Source organism: Cupressus sempervirens, chromosome 3, assembly GCF_028749045.1.
Source record: "Cupressus sempervirens isolate cs-2001-9-10 chromosome 3, ASM2874904v1, whole genome shotgun sequence".
NCBI classification, from domain to species: domain Eukaryota; kingdom Viridiplantae; phylum Streptophyta; class Pinopsida; order Cupressales; family Cupressaceae; genus Cupressus; species Cupressus sempervirens.
Window position 1 is genome coordinate 1,047,802,581 of NC_143120.1, and position 19,917 is coordinate 1,047,822,497.

General features: G+C 39.5%; 1 protein-coding gene across 9 annotated transcripts in view; it reads left to right on the top strand.

Moving 5' to 3' along the window:
- ATM (Serine/Threonine-kinase ATM-like protein) overlaps window positions 1-19,917 on the top strand; it is a 427,822-nt gene that overhangs the window by 206,789 nt on the left and 201,116 nt on the right. For all 9 annotated transcript variants that reach the window (XR_016362919.1, XR_016362920.1, XR_016362921.1 and 6 more), the window contains exons 33-41: window positions 9,282-9,403; window positions 9,520-9,589; window positions 9,704-9,831; window positions 10,366-10,507; window positions 10,677-10,823; window positions 10,945-11,043; window positions 11,138-11,184; window positions 11,357-11,555; window positions 11,848-12,069. Coding sequence is in view for 6 of the 9 variants with exons in the window: in XM_089822957.1 (XP_089679083.1) it covers window positions 9,282-9,403; window positions 9,520-9,589; window positions 9,704-9,831; window positions 10,366-10,507; window positions 10,677-10,823; window positions 10,945-11,043; window positions 11,138-11,184; window positions 11,357-11,555; window positions 11,848-12,069 (1,176 nt within the window). In the remaining 3 variants the exon portion in view is untranslated. The remainder of the gene's footprint in view (window positions 1-9,281; window positions 9,404-9,519; window positions 9,590-9,703; window positions 9,832-10,365; window positions 10,508-10,676; window positions 10,824-10,944; window positions 11,044-11,137; window positions 11,185-11,356; window positions 11,556-11,847; window positions 12,070-19,917) is intronic.

A 19,917-nucleotide genomic window follows, 5' to 3' on the forward strand; every position in this document is an offset into this window, starting at 1 on the left:
GTTGGTCTTCGTTTGGCTCAGATTGGACTTCATTTGGGCTTAGTTTTGTGTACTTACTATTTGTGCTAAGTTGGGTGTTGATAGAGATGGACCCTTTCTATTTTTGGAAAGTGTACTTGGTCACATGGAGAAATAATAGGTATGACTCCTATTTCAGACGACATACTTAAATGATGAGTATTTGGGAGTTATTATATTTTTCGTGGCCAAATTCTTATTAATTATGAAATGGCTTATTATAAAGTTATAATTTAACTTTATAATGTCACTTAAGTTGAGAGTTGAGTTATCATTGGAAAGTGTCATTTATTAATTAGTTAAGCCAAGTGAGAGAATCTAAAAGAAACTTCTAATTAATGTTGTGTGGTGAAGCTTCTCGAGTGAAGTTACATTTTGGCAACAAAATGGAATTTGGAGGTTATAAATACAAGCCCATTTGTTGAGAAATACATACTTGAATATTTATTTTCTTTTGTTGCCTTTGTTGCTTTTTTGAGGTTCTGATTTCCAAATCCCTTGCTGAGGTATAAGGGTTTGCATTCTGAGTTGTTCCATTGGATCTACAGCTGAAATATTGTAGATTTGAATATGAGATTTTATTCTGGATTGTGTTGCAAATGGATGCTGAGGTTAAACTATTTGCTAATTTCTCCTACTGTTCTAACTGTATCTAAGGAGCGTTTGTTGCCGTGGGTAATCCATTGATCTTTTTGCTACTATGGAGAATTTATTGTTTGGTCTAGAAGGGAATTGGTGATCAATTTTGCAAGGCTGCGTCTGATCTAGAGGGTGCTGCTGCGATCACTTCCAGCATTGACATACTAATTCTGAAACTATCTGTGATAATTGGTGGGCTGCAATTTGCAATTGGGAGGGGCTGAACAATTTCTGAGGTCTGCCTGTAGCGATATCAAGAGAGGTTGGGGTCATGTTCTGAGGATGTCTATCTGCTGTTAATTAAATCATCTCCAGAATTTGCCAGGTTCTATTTACATTGTTGTAATGGACATCATAGTTGGAAATAAATAAATTGCAGCTAGTTGAATTTAATTGTGAAGCAAGTTATTATTTCATTTCAGAATATGTGTTTCCTTTTTGAATGAGAAAAGTTTCATGATGCAAATAAACAAGTACATTAATGGTAATGAAGTGAAGATTGTCATTAGATCTATCTCAATAATATCAAAGTTGGTTAGCAAAGTGTTTAACGAAATGTTAGGCAAATAAATTGGGCTTTGTTAAAGTCATTTCCAGCTAGGGATATTACAAATATATAGAGAAATGTGCATATATATATAGTACATTCATATGAAGACATGGATGAACCATGCCATTTAAACGTCATAGAACCTTAACATACAACATTTCAATAATCGAACTCAATGCTCAATATGCTATAATGCATTCATATTCTTGAATTATTGTCAATGTGCATATAATATTAAAATAATAACATAAAAATTTGAAATATACCCAAGAACATAATTTAGAATTCTTTTCAATAGCAACAGGAATAGTAACCTACCTTCCAAATTGAAACACACTACCATCATTTAATTTTGAAACTACACTTCCAATTCATTGTAAGTGGACTGACATTAATACAAAAAGGTCCTCTATACAATTTTGATCATGATATAGGTTTGTTACAGTAAGACGGTATCTTGATGCGACTTCTCGTATTCACCACATCTTCCACAAAGGACTCAGGTCAACCCAAGACCAACCATGCACTAATGTATTGTTAGAAAATGACATAAGGATGCATGTTCTAGGTCTATAATGTACTTTTTATACTTTCCCATCACCTTGCAAAAAATATGTTAGCATGAACTTGGAAGGAAGGGCCCACCCTAAAATTAAAAATGAAAATGTTTTATAAAAAGAAAAACATTTTGTAATTGTTGAAGTTGTCTTTAAAATCGAGGACACCCATTTGTCCTAGGGACTTCCAAAGCACCCCGAATGGTCCCCAAGACGTATGGACGTTCCCAATTTTTTTTCCGAAGTTCCCAAGTTTCCGAGACATTTCCTATAAATTTTCAGATAAGGGGGAAGGGGGAAAGGGGTAGGATGTCCCATATGTTTACCGTACGGGTAAAATAAATCAATGAATGCATACAGACAATGGAAAGATGAACAGCAAAACTTCTTATTTTATTCACATATGCCAGAACATTACATTATGCTTTTATGATAAGATGAATACAATGCTTCCCAAAGGGGTTATAAATACTTTCCGAAGAACTTTCCCGAAGGAGTCCGTCGGCCACATATAACATGTCACTACATAACAAAAACCTTTCCGAAGGGACTCGTCGGCTACATAACAAAAACCTTTTCGAAGGGACTCATCGGCTGATACACAATTTCCTTTCCGAAGGGACTCGTCGGCTGATACACAATTTCTACCGACGACATCATCCCCCCCAAAATGAAAAGTCGTCTCCTAACGACTATTACAAAATCTCTGAGACAAATCAACAATCAAAATACATTGACTGACTAACTGGTCTTCAACACTGTCACCTTAGCCAATCTGACATTTGACCCTGATAGCCACCTGTGCCACTTTCTGCCTTTCAATTCCGAGTACATTGAACTAAGTGTCGCTGTACTGCCTTCAACTGGATGATCAACTCCTCCCGAGCTCTCCCTGCATCCACTAAGACAGCTTCACGGCCAACACTTACTCCAAGTGTAACACCCCTCTCAAAATGCTTGTTCCGTAGATCTTTCCATCTCTAGCACACTATGCCTGTAGCAGCTCCAGGTTTCATCAACTGGTCACACTTCCCACGACTGATATTCGCAACGACTAGGGGTCCAAGGGGCAACGCCCCCGAGGGGTACTGCCACCCTCTGTTACATTACATCGTTAACCTTGTACGCCAATTCCTTATGCAATAACCTGTAATGTCATTCAAAATCTGAATGCAATAACATTTAGAAGCCGTATGCCCAAACCTTTAGAATCCATACACCACATTATGCAAAAACCTTGCACCACAATATGCAAAATCCGTATGACAGATCCCTTCAAAAAACTTTAGACTGCATTATTGTTATAAAATCTGTACATCACATATTAAAATCCGTACTGTTTAGAGTTCTAGCAAATCCGTACATTGCCTTCACTTCAGCTTCTTCCAAAATCCGTACGCCATACGAATACAGAAACTTGGTGGAATCCGTACAGCACAAAAAATTGTACACTTGACTGGGAAATCCGTACAGGAAAAGCCGTATGCTCTCAGACTTATGCAAAAAAAATCCATAACAAGATGCTAAACCTGGTGAAATCCGTATTGCACAAAAATCGTACTCTTCCTCCAACAACCGTACGGTGAACAGTTAAGAATCCGTAGAGTGGTGAGTATTCAAGAAGTCGTACGTTAGCTGGCTTTAAAATCCGTACGGTAGCTTTTTCGTCACTTTTTTTTTTTTTGAAACAATTATGTACAATATTTACATATATACAATACTTACAGTCTTCTCTCAGTTGTTCTTCCACGGAGGTGCATTATCATGTTAGACATTCAACTTTGACCTCTTCATTACGTCGGTGACTTCCTTTCCGTCTAGGATCCATAGTTTTATTGCTCCATTATCACCCACTTCCCGAAGTTGATACGGCTCGACCCATTTCATTTGAAACTTGCCTGGGTTGATCTCGTTCCATCCGTCATACCTCAATGCCCATTGTCCTGGTTGGAACTTGCTCAATTTCAAGTGTCTATAGTGCCATGGTTTGCACCTGTTCTGTGTCACCTCTGTAGCCCACTCCTGCAACTGTTGCTCATCAAGTTTATTTAAGGTACACGATCTCTCCATCCGGTTTTCCATATCGCCCGGTTTGTTTTTGAAGCTTGGTACCATGGACTCCATCAGCTGCCCCTTCTGGTTGTCAATAACACATCCACTCCGTACTGCTGCAACTTTTATTAAACCCTTCCGCTTTGTTTCCTATGCGGAACGTATGATGTGTCTTCCTTGCTGCTGGCACCTTTCTGCTATATCTGTGGTGTGACGTAATACTTTCTTCCTGCGTGGTCGTACAGTGGAATCTTTCCTCCTTTTGAGTTCGTACTATATGTTCTTTCCTTCAACTTCAATCATACGTGCGTTTCCTTCTTCGGCTTTTCTGTGTTGCTTCGAACATTCATTTCCTCCTTCAGCTTCTCCAAGTTCCTTCGGACATTCATTTCCTTCTTCGGCTTCTCTGTGTTCCTTCGGACATTCATTTCCTTCTTTCTTACCTTCGTCGACTCTTAACATGTTACAGCTCGGAAAGAGTTCGTAGTCCTCTATCTGCCAGTGGTAAAGACCGTTCACTGAATCTAGATCGTCGTCTGTCAATCCTCCTTCCAATCGCAGGACTCCCTCCTGATCTGGTTCCATATTCTGCCTCCTTTCATCCTCTTCTTCTTTGGAATCTGACGATAGAGCTTCTTCCCCGACCATTTGAGTGTGTAGATCGATGACGTACTTCCGCCCTTTGCTTTCAAGTGATAAAGTATTTTTCTTCCAATTGTGCTTCGCCTTGGCTTGTATCAACCACCCCTGACTCAGAATAGCATTGTATCCTCTCCGCTTCAGTGGGATCACGACAAAGTCCAACAAGAACGGTTGTGTTCCAATCGTCACTTGTTGCGCTGTGAGTACTCCCAATGGCTTGATTCCATGTTGATCGGTTGTTAACAACTGGAAGGTAGGCGGCCACAATGTCGGTTGTCCCAACTTTTTCCAAGTATCCTCTGGAAGGACATTGACCCGAGATCCTCCGTCTACGATCGTGTCTGTCAGCACAGTTCTGAGAATGCCCATTTCGACAACCGCCGGATAGTGTCCGGATGAAAGAGCTAACAGCATCGGGTCTTCTGCACTTGTGCTACTCTCCTTGTTTTTGTCCGCTGTACTTGCTCCACTTTCTTGCTCCCTTCCATGTTCTCCTGGGAGTTTAGTAGCGGGAACGATGTTTGTGAGTGCCGATCGGAGCTAATGCACAGTGAGCAACAGATCATTTATCTTGATGGGTACCTCAGCTTGCAATATTTGCTGTACAATGTTCTGTTTTGCGGAGGTACTCGGCGTTTCCTTCAGGTGTGCTGTTTCTATCTGCGTTGCTCTCTGGATCTCTGCCCGTGCTTCCTCTAGTCTCTTTTTTTCCTTCGTCGGATCGGGGTATAGCTTTGCCTGCTTCTGAGTGATTGCCAGAACTTCTTCCTCGTTCGTCCTGACGGTAATCAAGTTTACTCCAGACTTCGGGCATTTAGCATCGTCATGATCGCCAGGTCCACACCATCGGCATAGCAACTTCGGTGTGTTTTCCGTTGTGCACTCTCGGGCGAAGTGACCCCATAGATTGCATGCGTGGTATTGAACTATCGGCCGACCATTCGCATCATACTGAATTCGACTCCTTCCACCATTATTGTTGTTGTTGCTATTGTTGTTGTTTTGACCGTGTCGGTTGTTTCTATATCCACCCGATGTGGCACCTTCCATACTGGTGTTCTCGTTCCCTCCTGACAGGGATGCCTCCTGTGTTAGGAACACTTGCTACGGTGTTCTTGTTTTCAAATTGAAAGGGCATTCCTTTACAGAGTGTCCCATAATCTGGCAAATCTCACAAAATTGGTCTTTCGGGCATGATCCTTTCATATGGCCTTCTTTCTTGCACTCTGTGCACCATAGGTCATTGCCCTTAGGCTCCTTGTTCATGTTTTTGAACTCCTTCATCATCCGTAGAAAGTCCTTCTGAAGAGCACGAACTTTCTTGCTGCTGCCTTCATTGTCGCTGCTATCTTCTTCAGAAGGTTCGTCGTCATTTGAATCGGATGAGCTGGTCTTCTTCTTCTTCTTTGTCTTCTGTTCACTTTTGAGATTCAATGCCCAATTGTATGCTTCAATATATGTCGATGGTGGCACGATCTTCATCTTTTTCTGCAACTTTGAGTGAAGGCCTTCAATGAACCATCTTTTCTGGAGCCCATCTGCCGGCTTATTCTCCATTTTATTGACTAAGTCCTTCAACCTCCTGACAAAGACCCGTACTGTTTCATTCTTCTTCTTCTGCTTGGTATTGAATATCTCATTGACGATCTCATTATCATTGCGCGATATTTGAAATTTTGCACAAAACTCCTTAATGTTATCCCAAGTGTTTAATTTCTACAGATCTGTGTCAGTAAACTAGTCAATCGCAACTCCCCGTAGGGTGGCTGGAAACTGTCGGACCCATTCGTTCGCATCTGTTATGCCATTCGCTCTCCAGATCGTTTCACATGTTTTACAATGTCGAATGGGATTAGTTGCTTCATCACCATCAAATTTAGGCAACTTTTCTTTCAGACCTGCCATTATCATTGTATGTTGGGGGTTTTGTTGTGTACCTGCGTTGTTTTGAGCACCCGCGCTATTCTGCACACTCGCGCTGTTTCCAACACCCGCGTTATTTTGGACATCCGCATTGTTCTGCACACCCGCGCTATTTCCAACACCCACGCTGTTCTGAACACCCGCGCTGTTTGGTGAAGAAGAGGTTTCGTCAACTGAAGCTATCTGTTCCAGAAGTATATCTCGGACGAAGAGGTCACTCCACGCTCGTGCTCCCTCGGCACTCTGAGTTGTGCGAGTTGATCTCCTTCCGTCAGGATTCTGTTCTCGTGGCGTATGCAGGTTTAGAAACTCATCCCTCATTTCTTCCACCAAATCAAGCCGTTGTTGAGTCTCCTTCAACAATCCTTCCGCGCTCTTGTTTCCGTTGGCAATCTTTTGAAATCTCCTTCAACGCTCTGTTTGCTGTGCCAAAATTAAATTTTCCTGCGCGACGCATATGTCATCCTTTTCCTTTAGCTTATCCTTATTCTTGTTCAACTGATTCGGCATTTAATTTCCATTCGCTTGCCTGCGTACCAGGTCAATCGGGCAACGGCGCCAAATGTTTACCGTATGGGTAAAATAAATCAATGAATGCATACAGACAATGGAAAGACGAACAACAGAACTTCTTATTTTATTCACATATGCTAGAACATTACATTATGCTTTTATGATAAGATGAATACAATGCTTCCCGAAGGGGTTATAAATACTTTTCGAAGAACTTTCCTGAAGGAGTCCGTCGGCTGCATACAACATGTCGCTACATAACAAAAACCTTTCCGAAGGGACCCGTCGGCTACATAACAAGAACCTTTCCGAAAGGACTCGTCGGCTGATACACAATTTCTACCGACGACACCATACCCATTCCCCCGTCGCAAGGATGTCCCCATTTTCGAAACTTGGCCTTTTTGGGTGGGGGCATATCCTTGGGTTACGTAGGTAAAATCTAAACAATCCAAACAACAAGAAGCAACATTTAATCCTCCAAAAACTCGAGTTCTTTCCCACCCTTATCCTTAGAACTCACATAAAATCGCTATCTACAAGAAGACCAAAATCGACTCAGTCCAAACATTGTTTGGATTCTAATCCTTTCATTCCTCTATAATATCGGGTTTTGAGATCGCCCTTGCCTAAATTCAAATTAGATCCCATACTTGAACCAGCTAGGAAGGGAGCCCCAACAAGCCAATAGGAAGCAGTCGTCCCTAGTCCAACGACGACTATCATGGAGGAAATCCTTGCTCTAGATCTTCAAGGTTATCAAGTGAAATATACATAGGGACAATGCCAGAAGTACAGATTCTATGCCAGATGGATGAGAACAGGTACAGAGGTAGAATCTATTTTGAGATGGTTGAAAGAATTTTATGGTAAGGAATTAGAAGTAACTATCTTGGAAAATGATTTTCTTTATGTTGAGTGTTGTAGCTCCAGTTTGGAAAAAGAATTTTTATTTAAAAATCACCTAGTTTTCAAAGGCAAATCTTTTAGAGCCCTTGATTAGCTGCCTTTGTTTAATCCAAACAACCTAGGCTCCTTAATAATAGATTGTGCTATTAGTTTGCCTAATCTCCCTATTGAACTAATAACAAAAGAGACTCTTAAATTGATAGGTAACAAGTTGGGGAAATATGTAGGTTTTATAGAAACTAAACTGAGGTTCTTCAGTCCAATTATCATAGTCAGTATGGATGCCAAAATCAGCTTCTCCAATCCTGAATCGGAGCCCTTCTTAAGTTGATGATAATAAGTTAATTAAGTTGAAGAGTCGCATTAGGGAACCACTTGTAAGTTAATCACTTATCTGTTAAGCATTGTGAGGAGGTGCCATCTCTTGCAAAGGGATGGGCATGTCTTAATGGTGTGACCATTCAATGGTGAAGGATATATATATAATATATATAGTGGTTGAAGACCAACATTTCAAGGATCATTCAGAAGTTAACCTTTTTTATATCTTATCCATCAATGGATCACTTCATTGAGTATAAGCCTTTTTTGGCTATCTCAGTTGCATTGATCAAAACCGATTATCAGAAGCATTACCATTGTTGAAAGAAAATATTGCCAAGATTAGACACAGCATCATTACCATTGTTGCAAGAAAATAGATACATATCTGAAACAGAAGCACATCAATATAAGTGATATTATCGTCATTTACATTACATATAATTAAGGACTGAAATCAGAGATAGCAATGGCCTTGCTATATGCAATATTAGGAACATTTGCAAGTTTGTAAAGTTGGATCAGAGGTAGAATTCATTGCTATCTGCAATAGGAAGATACCATAGCACATGCTTCATTGTCAAATTAGAGAAGGCTAATATCTTTAGCATTGAATGCCCAGTTCATCTTGCACAATTATTATCAGTTATATCAGGTTTAGCAGTGAGCAGTTTCCTATCTACATATTGTTCTTTGAATAATGTTATTGTTATCCATATATCTATATCATCAAATTTGCATAATTTTAAGTTCCATAAGTAGTAATTAAAAATAATAACTGAGGTCTGAAGGAAAAATGTCTCTTGCAATCGTGTTTGCAAGGTAATTGTCCCTATTTAACGAGTTAATAAAAAAGAACACACTACATAGTGGAGTGTACACGAATCAATATGAAAAGATGTCAAGCTATAATGTGTGTCTTTTCCCAACAGCTCATCGAATTCAGAATATGATAATTTGATAGTACGATCTGCTTTGTTTTTATTTTGAATTCTGCATCCACTATACATATACTATACTCACATTTTATGACAATTACACCTCACTGCATATTATAAATGCATTAGTTTGGATATTGATATGCATCTTCAAATTTGATTTACAATTTATTTTGATAGAATCAGACAAGTGTCTAATCTCATAGGTCCATTTTGCAGATGGAAATTGTGAGCTCATTGCTTGATCTTTGCCATTCAGGATCTGAGCCTCAGTTTCCTTACTTTTCCAAGGATACCATTGTTTTGGCAATTCAAACTGTTGTTGATGGGTTTTTGGATAGGTATGTATCTTTCATTTATATTGTTATTTAAATTCTCATTATTTGTTTATGTTGCTGGCCTGTTTGACTTTTTTTGGTGTATCTGATCTGTTTGTTGTATTTGTGAGCATTCTCAGTGATCAGATTGCTTCTTACAGTGGTGTTGTAGATAAGATCAACATTTTCCGACCTGATAGAGTATTTATGGTGACTATTTTGTTTAGTTTGTGAATTTTAGGTGCTTTCTAATGTTAAATTATTTTCCTTAGTTTTTTAAATTCTTTTAAATTTATTGACTTCGCTTTCTATTTGTATCTGTAGTTTCTGTTACAGATACATTATCAAATTGATTCAGCTATTCATCCACGGCACCGTTGCCACATGTTAGCTAGACTTGGAGTCCTCATTGATGTGATCAAACACAGAACTTCTATTCCTAGCACTTGTCGGTAAGGGGGTGTATTATTGTATCACTGTTTGAAGTTGTTAAAAAGTTTTAAGATGCTTGTATGTGGTTACAGTGTTCTTTATAGTTTTCTTAACTGGTTCCCGAATTTTGTTTGTGAAGATTTGAAATTTAACTTATCTAATTAATTATATTAGTTAAAAAGTTATCTCATGTAGAGTTTACAGATTTTCTCTCCATTTAATAATTAGGGCAGTGCTATATGTTGGAGTTGAATATCATTGTAGTGAGAATTCGACGACTGTTTTATTCATTTGGGATCATAAATGATAATATAGCATGTGTCATTCCTTCCATAAGTTGTAATGTATGATGTTTTGCTACCATAAGGGTTTAATCTATTGGTGACTGTAAAGGATATCAGGCATCTTGGCCATCAAATAATTTTTGTGTTTTATGATCTCTTTCATATTCTGTGTATTGAAATCACTATTTAGTGACTTTTTTGGTTAGTTTCTATATAGATCATGACAACAATTGTGGTAGTGTAAGTGACAATGTTTGAATGCCTTTGCAGTTATCTATTTCACATTATACTTCAATCGCTAAGATTCCAACAGCTACAAGACCAATGCTGTCATTTGCTGTCATCTTTACTTGACATTTTTCAAAGACTTCCTTTGAAGGACATCTCTCATGTATTGGGTGATCAACTTAAGGTGCATTACAAAACACATTTGTTTTTGGTTTTTTGGCTTTTGTGTGGTTAGTTGAGACAACAATGCTTTCTTTTGATAATTGTTGAAATTATATATTATTGATGGATGGATGATGATAGACCCAACATGTACTCTAATGCTTTGCTTATGGATCTGTCTCTGGCTGCAGTGGATAATACCAAAACTTGTAGCATGCTGTGTTAGTTCTGATTTTAGTAAAGCTGGAGATGGTGGTTTAAATTTATCTGCTTGCTTATTGGCATTGGTTCATCGATTGACAGTGGACGCTGATCATTCATTGCACGATTATATTAGAGTACGTGAGCTTCTTCTTGTGTTTTACTACCTGGGGTAACAGTTATGTCAATATGGATCGTCCCTGCTTTGCTAATAAAATCCTTTGTCTTAATTCTGGTTTTTGAAATATCATTAATCAGGAACTAGATCCTTTTCCTGATTTGGAGTGCTTTGAACGCATAAGGAATTTCCATCAGGAGCTCTGTTTTGGACAGACATCGGCTAATGAGTTTATCAAGGTTGATTCTTAAGATTTGAAGGATTGTGAATATGAAATCAATACGTATTTTTATTCTCTCACTGTTGCATCCTAATTGTTCTATTTTATGCTAGTTTGTTGAACGTATTTCAAGTCTTCCTCAAGAGTTACGTCTCAGGAGGTACATCTTCCTAAGATTTAACTGTCAACTATTAGTAGATTCCTTAAAGGGCTGAAAGTTATTATTTTTATTTTCAAGTAGAAGTCTCTTGTATGTTTTTCTACCAAATCTGCTATATGATTTTTAGCATCCTAAGCACAGCTTATGCTTATTTGGCTCTTCATATTCTCAGTATGCAGAGACTTCACAGTAAATTGCAAGAAAGGGAAATAATTATGTTAAAGAAGGGAACCAATATGGAGTCTCACAAGTATGGAGAATGGCCATGTGACCCTGGTGTGGTCTCAGCTGTGTGGAGGCTAGTTGAATTATGTGATGGTGATGATGATGCTAGCGATATGAGAGAGTTGGCTGCAGATTTTATCGCTAGGGTATGCTGTATCTTATTCCAAGTAACACCCAATTGCAATTGAAGGTTTCAGAAGAGACGGTTTCTAGTAGAGTTGTATGTGGTTTGTGATTGTTTTACATAATAATTTTGAAATCCAATTGCTTATCTTAATAAATGCTAAGCAATAAGCACTTAATGGGAACATCATTTACAAGTAAAACGTAGTTCTATATTGCTAGCTTCTGTTAGTGTAGTGCAACCAACAATATTTTAACATCATATCTGCCAGCTATATGTATTTTGTTCTTATATATATAGTTTTATCCGTGCAGGTTGGTGTTGGTGATCCATATGCTGTTGTTTTCCACTTGCCAAATGATTGCAACAAGAACGTCTCTTGTTTGCTAGATGGAAAAAATGGTGATGCTTATGTAAGCATCAATCCTGATGAGGGTGTCTGTGAAGAACTTGTGAGAGACATCATTACACATCTACAGCAATACTTATTGGATGATTCAGTGAAGATAGTGGATCTCTCAGCAAAATGTCTTCGGGTAGGGTGTTTGAATACCTGATTAGTGTTGAAGTTTACTGCTTTGCATATTGCATTGGTAGTTTTACGTTCACATCTTGCAAATAGTTAGTTGTTATTGCAGAATGAGAACTTTGAGATATAGGGGGCCACTGTGTGTGCAAATCTAATGCATTTTCAAATTAGATGAAAAATTGATTCATTGTGATTACGGTCTGTATCTGTTATTATGGTGGTGAAATTTGTGGAAATGTTTGGTCATCTTCATAGCAGATTGAGTCAATGCATGTTGACCTGCTTCCTCATTGTTATTTTTTTTCTTTTAGTTTTTCTTTTTTTTGCATTTTGACTTATGTCTGTAATTTTCTTACATTTGAACGAACAGATTATAATATAATAAGCATTCCATTGTACAAAAATTAAAAATGTTAGAATGATTTAAAAGTATGTTCTTTTCAATGAATAAGAGTGAAATTATTTTGATTTTGAAGATAGTTACAAATTGCACACTGAAAATCACAGCCTTATTTTGGATATTCTCAATATCATAGCTCAAAAAATTGAACTCTACAAAAACTTACCAAGCCAAAATTTTGACTTTAGACATAAAGTTGGAAATTTAAAAAAATGGGTAAAATAAAATTTAATAATATTCAAACTACAACTCTGTTTTTGTAAGTTTGAAATGAGTGAATGAGGTGGGAGAGGTGGAGTGGGAGGAGATGGAGTTGCAGGTTGAGACTCTAAGGATGAGGTAGAGGATGCTGATTTGAGGCTTCTTTACTAGTTGTGCTTGGAGTTAGGACCATTCTACTTTCATTGTGGTGGTTCTTCGTAGCCTGTTGTGTTGGTCGTCAATTTAGGGGCCTGTATTGTTTTATGAATTGGTAGTTTCATTGAACCTGAAGGCCTTCCTCCTTTTGGCATTGGTGTGGCAGTGCTTGTAGTCTGTAATGTCCCAATTTTTGCAGCAATCAGAGTTTGAGAGATTAACATATTATTGTGATCCTTGTAGGCTAATTATTCTGGATAGAGGGTCTTTTGAAGCAGTGGCTTGATTTGGGAGGGTCTTGTCTTCTCCACAATTTATTAAGTTACGGGTTGTTTTTCGTTTGGCTCAGATTGGACTTTGTTTAGGCTTAGTTTTGTGTACTTACTATTTGTGGTAAGTTAGGTGTTGATTGAGATGGACCCTTTCTATTTTCAGAAAGTGTGTTTGGTCACATGGAGAAATAATAGGTGTGACTCCTATTTCAGACGACATATTTAAATGATGAGTATTTTGGGAGTTATTATATTTTTAGTGGCCAAATTATTATTAAATCTCTAAATGGCTTATTATAAAGTTATAATTTAACTATAGAATATCACTTAATTTGAGGGTTGAGTCATCATTAGAAAGGGCCATTTATTAATTAATTATAGCCTTCCACCCTTGACTTTCACTCCCTCGCGTTGCATACCATGGCTCTTTATGATATTCTTGGGCAGCTTTCCATTCACCCCCCCTCGCCTCCTTTCGTTTGCCTTTTCACCCCTTCCCACAATTACGAGGCTATCGGATCCATGAAATGTAGTAGAGCTGCTGATGAGGAAGGTTTTCAGGCTGAACTTTTCAAGTTCGGTGCCTCAGTTCTGGGTCCCTATCTCTCTATTCTTTTTAATAGAGTGATTCACACTGGGTTTCTGGCTTCCTGGTCTAGGCACTTGATTCATCCCATTCACAAGACTGGGCCTGTCTCTGATCCGGGGAACTACAGAACCATCATGATTGGGCACACTTTTGCCAAACTGTATGCTACTGCTCTTAATACTATGCTATCAGCAGAGCTCGACAGGATTGGTTGTAGGGCTAGAGGACAGGCGGGCTTTCGGACAGATTATCAGACTATGGACCACATCTTCACGCTACGGGCTATTATTGAGGAGGCCAGACACAGATCGAAAAAGGTGTACTGTTGCTTTGTTGATTTTCGCAAAGCTTTTGATTCTGTTCCTAGGGTGGCTCTGTTTGAGAGACTTAGGGAGATCGGTATTTTCGAGATGATACGTATTGCTATTATGAGATTATATGAGACTGTGGTCGGCAGATTTCAGACTCCTATTGGCTTCTCAGATTCGATCCATTGTACTATTGGGGTTAAGCAGGGTTGTCCTCTCTCTCCTACTTTATTTGGGTTATATATTGATGAGCTGGAGGACTTCCTCTTGGAGTCTTCGCTCTCGGGTGACGGTTGTTATCTTCATCAGGTTCTGATCTCGACCCTTCTCTTTGCGGATGATATTGTTCTCCTTGCTTCCTCTCCTGACAGGTTACAAAGACTTCTTGATAGATTGGCTTTATTTTGTGATCAGAGACAGCTGGTGGTTAACTTGGGTAAGACTCGGATCATGGTCTTTAATTGTTTAAAGACCTCTCATCTTCACTTCACATTTCGGGCCCAAGAGATTGAGATTACTTCATCCTATTTGTATCTAGGTGTTATGTTTTCCGGACCGCGTTTTAGCATGAGACCTGCTATTCAGCCCAGAGTGAATAAGGGCATGGGTTCTCTTGCTTTGCTTGAGAAATAGTGCTTCAGACATCATTTTCAGGATACCTCGTCTAAGCTATCTCTCCTAGATTCTCTTGTTCGACCGACTGTTCTTTATGGTTCTGTGGTTTGGGGTCCTTCTCTCCTTAGCTCTGATTGGGCCTCGATTGAGCGGGTCCAAACTTCGTTCTTGCGGCGCATTATCAGATGTCATAGATCTACTCCTCATGGTATCATTCTTGCTGAGTTCAGGGCTCATCCTTTCAGACTTGCGGCCATTTTTGACTTAGTTTGGTTTCTTCATCGCCTTCGTGGGTTTGCTGATATGGTTGGAGACCGTGATCGTTACTCCTATTTAGCTTATTGCTCTTCGATTTCCATGGCGGCTGCTGAGTCTGGTGCTCGTGTGCGGTGTTGGTATGCACAAGTCTCTTCTTTGCTGAGTTCGATTGGGATTGATATTGATCGTCTCCCCCTTTTTCAGTTTTCTTTGGATGCCCCTGCTCATCTTCTCCCTTCTCGGCAGGAGTTGAATGAGCATGTTCGTCTTGATATTTATAGATGTTACATTACTGCTACCTTGGTTAACCCTCCTGGTGGATTACGCCCGCGGATGTCGTTTTATGCGACACTTTTTGGAGATCTCAGATGGGATTATTGCCCGACCTAGCTATCTTTCACGGCGCTGGTCTCATGCCCTGCGGATCTCTTTAGGTTCTTTCAGAGTTGGTTCCCACCGTCTTCAGGCTCAGTTGGATCATCATATTGACAAGGAGGAGCGGACTTGTTTGGTCTGTTCTTTAGGGGAGGTGGAGGATGAGGCTCACTTTCTTTTTCGATGTCCTATTTATTATGAGATCAGAGGGAGGTTCTTTTGTTTGTTCAGATAGTGCTTCTCTCTCTATGATTTCTTCAGCTATTATGATCAGAGATGCCTTGCATTGTATCTGCGTGAGGCCACTATGCTCCGGGATAACATGATTCAGACTCTACTTCCACACCGGCACTCATCTACTCAGCTCATTACTGCCTTTTTTACACCTTTGCATGGTGTGAAAAGGCCCTCTAGCTCTCTTCGGCCTAGTGATCTTTGTAGATGTGTCAGATCCCGTTTTGCTTATAGGCACCAGCGACACTCTTCTGGGACAGGTCGGAGACAGTGTAGTACCTCTACGCATCGACACGTGTATCATTCTATGACTGATTTCTTCTCACCCAAGAAAGACTCCTAGTGCTTTCTGTTGCTTGTATTTGTTTGTTGTTGTTGCTTTTCTTCGGACACCTTTGTGTGCTCCTGCTGGCTTCAGCCCTGCTTTGTTGTAATCTTTCAGTCCCATAGACCTCTTTTTGGTCTTTTGTTGGACATTAATAACATTATCTTATCTTATCTTATCTTATCTTATCTAGATTCGATTGTGTTAAGATTTTTACCATCAAGAAGGTATAGTGCAAGGAGTTGTTATATTTAAAAGTTGAAGCTTTTTACGTGAAAAATGCCTTCATGAAGCCATGTGCTAGAAAAGATTATTTAATAAAAACATTTAGTGGAAGCTTCTAATTAATGGTGTGTTGGTGAAGGCAACTGCATTATAAAAGGTGGCTTCTTGAAGCAAATAGATTATCCAATTATCTCTTTGATATTATTTGTCTTTGAAGGGATTTCTGAATTTACAAATTATCAACTCTATTGCTGAAGTATAATGGTTTTGATATGAGATTGTGACTTCTCTTACTGTGATTTTTCTGACTGAGAAGTGAAATTATTTGTTTTATCCACTGCTGAGGTATAGTGTATTAAAATATTCTGATTTTGGCTGAAGGATTATCTCTGACTTCTAGGTTGATTAATTGCTGCTGAAGTATACTGATTTGGTGTTTAATTGGTGCAATTATTATCCAAGGGTTTTCTGATTCAAACGCCTCGTATTCAGCCTTCATTACTGTTGCTATTGTGGCATGAAGATGAATTGAAGATTGCTGCAAAATGACGTATATTATCTGCACAACATCATATTGTTGGGCAGCGTTGGCAATTAGTATTTGGGACTGTATAAATTCAGCCTGTGATCTCTTATAGGCCGATATGTATTCCTACCTTGGGCTGGATTTTATGGTTCTTACTCTTGGTGTGGAGTTTTCCTTGTCTGAACTACAACAAATCCAACGCCAAGGGCAATCCAGGTTCTCTATTTAATAAGTCAGATTGCTTGCTAACTGTTTGTAAAAATGTCTATTAGCTGTAGATTCACACTTAAAACACGTAAAAATCATATTTATGCATTCAAATGGTTAAAAAGAATTGCATTTGTGTTCCAATTCTTTACCTAGATTTCTTAGTAATCATTTGCAACCATTTAAGCTTCATTTAAAATCATTTCAAGCTAGCAAATACAATCTGAAAATAAAAGACAACGAGATAGAGGGTTCATGCAAAATGTCAAACATCTAAAAAGTGAGGGGAATTCAGCGTTTCTGGAGTTAGAACCGATTGGAGTTCCTACATAGTTCTTTTGACTTGGGGGTTGTGCTATGTTTTGTTTCTGTTGCCCCTGAAGCTTTCAATGTTGCTAAAGAAGATTTCGCTTTGTCAACAGGGTTTGGCCAAAGGGTGTTGTCTTTTTTGTTATGCTTTGGTGTTCAGTTCCTATCTCCCTATGATGTCTTTCTATAAAGGTTGCAAGGCCTCTTTGTTTCTATTATATACTGATCATTTGGCTGCTATTTTTGGTCTTCTTTTGCCTTTATTCTTAGAACTTTGTCTAGAAATGGTCCTCTGTTCCTGGCTTTGCCTTTCTCAAGTTTCACATTTTCCTCCTCTTGAGGGTGTTTCTTGGTTACTTCGAAGCCTATTGCTCTTTGGGCTTTGATGGAGGTTGTTGCTTCTGTTCTTGTCTGCAAGAATTCTCCTTTAGTTGGAGATGAGGCCTTGTTCACTTGCCTCTCTTCTCATTTCCTTCTTTTTGCACCTTTGAGATAGATTTGAATATTATGGGACTTTAGCATACCTCAGATGATGTTTCTAGACTGGTCTCTAGGTATGGTCGCCACCTCCTTTAGTTTTGTGAGTCTTATGGTTTGTTGACCCTGAACGGGTTATCTTTCTTTCCTGGGTCTGATCTTTTTACTTGCTGGCTGCACTATTGTGGTGCAAGTGTTGTAGACTATGTCATCACCTCATCTTCCTTCGTTCCCTCCATTCGTAGTTTCACCATTTCTCGTCTCTCCTTTTTTGACCATGCTCTTCTTAGCATTGTTATCCGCACTTCATCCCATCTGTTGCCTTATTTTATGCCCTCCCCCATCCCGCCTGGCATTGCCTGGCCTCCTACTCGTTTATGCTACCCCAAGGGTGATGGTGAGCTTTTTTCCTACTGTCTTAGGAGACTTCTAACACCAGCTAGTTTCAACGATTCACGTGAGGCCTCTACCATGTTTGATCTACTTGCGTTTGCCATTCAGGTGTCATCTCTCCTTTCTATTCCTCATTACTCCCCTCCCTCTCTCAAGTCTAAGCGTTGGAATACTTGCCCTATGAATCGATGGTTTGATGCCGATTGTAAAGCTTTCCACCACTCTGTTCGCTATGCTTTTGAGAGTCACTCCCTTGTCTTCACCCACCAGCATTTATCTTATCTCTGGTTTCTTTGCCACAAGAAGCGTTCCTTTGCTTGTTCTTAATGCAGATCCCTTTGCTCCACGCTTATTCAGAATCCCCAAATCTTCTGGCATACCCTTTTCCTTAAGTGCTCACCCCCGCCCTCCATCCTTGACTTCCACTCTTTGACCTCCCACACCATTACACTTTATGACATCCTAGGGCAGCCACCCCTTCACTCCATTCCCCCTCCTTTCTGTCATCTGTTCACCTCCTCTAGTATTTTTGAGGCCATTAGATCCATGAGATGTAGTAGAGCTATGGATGAGGATGGTTTCTAGGCAAAACTTTTCAAACTTGGTGCTTCGGTTCTTGGGTCCTACCTTCCTACACTCTTTAATAGAGTAATTTGTACTGGGTTTTCGGAGTCTTGGTTGCGGCATTTGATTTACCCTATTCATAAGTCTGGGTCTGCTTCTGAACTAGGAAACTACATGACTATCATGATCGGGCATACTTTTGCCAAACTTTATGCCATTGCTCTTAACACCATGTTATCTAAAGAGCTTGACAGAAAAGGTTGCAGGGCTAAGGGGTAGGCCGGTTTTCGTGCAAACTATCAGACTATGGATCATGTTTTTATGCTGAGGGCTATTATTGAGGAAGCTAGGCATCGCTCTGAGAAAGTCTACTGCTACTTTGTAGATTTTCGCAAGGCTTTTGATTTTGTTCCTAGGATGGCCTTATTTTAGAGACTAAGCGAGTTTGGGATCTCAGATATGATGTTGACTACTATCATGAGTTTGTATGAGAAGGTGATTCGTAGACTCAGGACCCCGGATGGCTTTTTTGTTCCAATTCAGAGCACCATTGGGGTGAAACAGGGTTGCCCTCTTTCTCCTACTCTGTTCGGATTGTATATTGATGAGCTCAAGAATTTCGTTGTGAACTCCTTGCAACTAAGTGATGGATGCTATTTACATTAGATTTTGATCTCCATTCTCCTTTTCGCAAATGATGATGTTCTCTTGGCCTCCTCTCCTGACACTTTACAAAGGCTTCTTGATGGCTTGGCTTCTTTTTGTAATCAGCGTTAACTCGTGGTCAATCTGGCTAAGACTCGGGTTATGATCTTTAACTGTTTAAAGACCTCTCATCTTCATTTCTTTTTTTAGGGATAGGAGGCTGAAATCACTTCTTCTTATATGTATCTCAAGATTAAGTTTTTGGGACCCTGCTTCAGTTTGAGACTGGCTATTCAGTTCAAGGTTAGCAAGGGCATGGGTTCTTTGGCCCTGCTCAAAAGATAGTGCTTCGGACATCATTTTCAGGACACTTCGTCTAAGCTATCCTTGGACTCCTTGGTTAGATCAACTGTTCTTTATGGCTCGGTGGTTTGGGGACCTTCTCTTCTTCTTGTTGATTGAGCCACTATTGAGCATGTTCAGACATTGCTTTTGCAATGTATTATCAAATGCCACAGACTCATCCCCCACAGCATTGTCTTAGCTGAGTTTGGAGTTCATCCTTTCAAACTTACAGCTATTTTTGACTTGATCTGGTTTCTCCATCAACTTCGTGGATTTTTGGATTCAGATGTCGATCGACATAGATATCCCCATTTGGCATATTGTTCTTCTATTGAGATTATGAGATTTGACACGAGCACTAGATCTCGCTATTGGTATGCCCAGGCCACCCCTCTATTGGGTTTGATCGGGATTGAGATTGATTGTCTTCC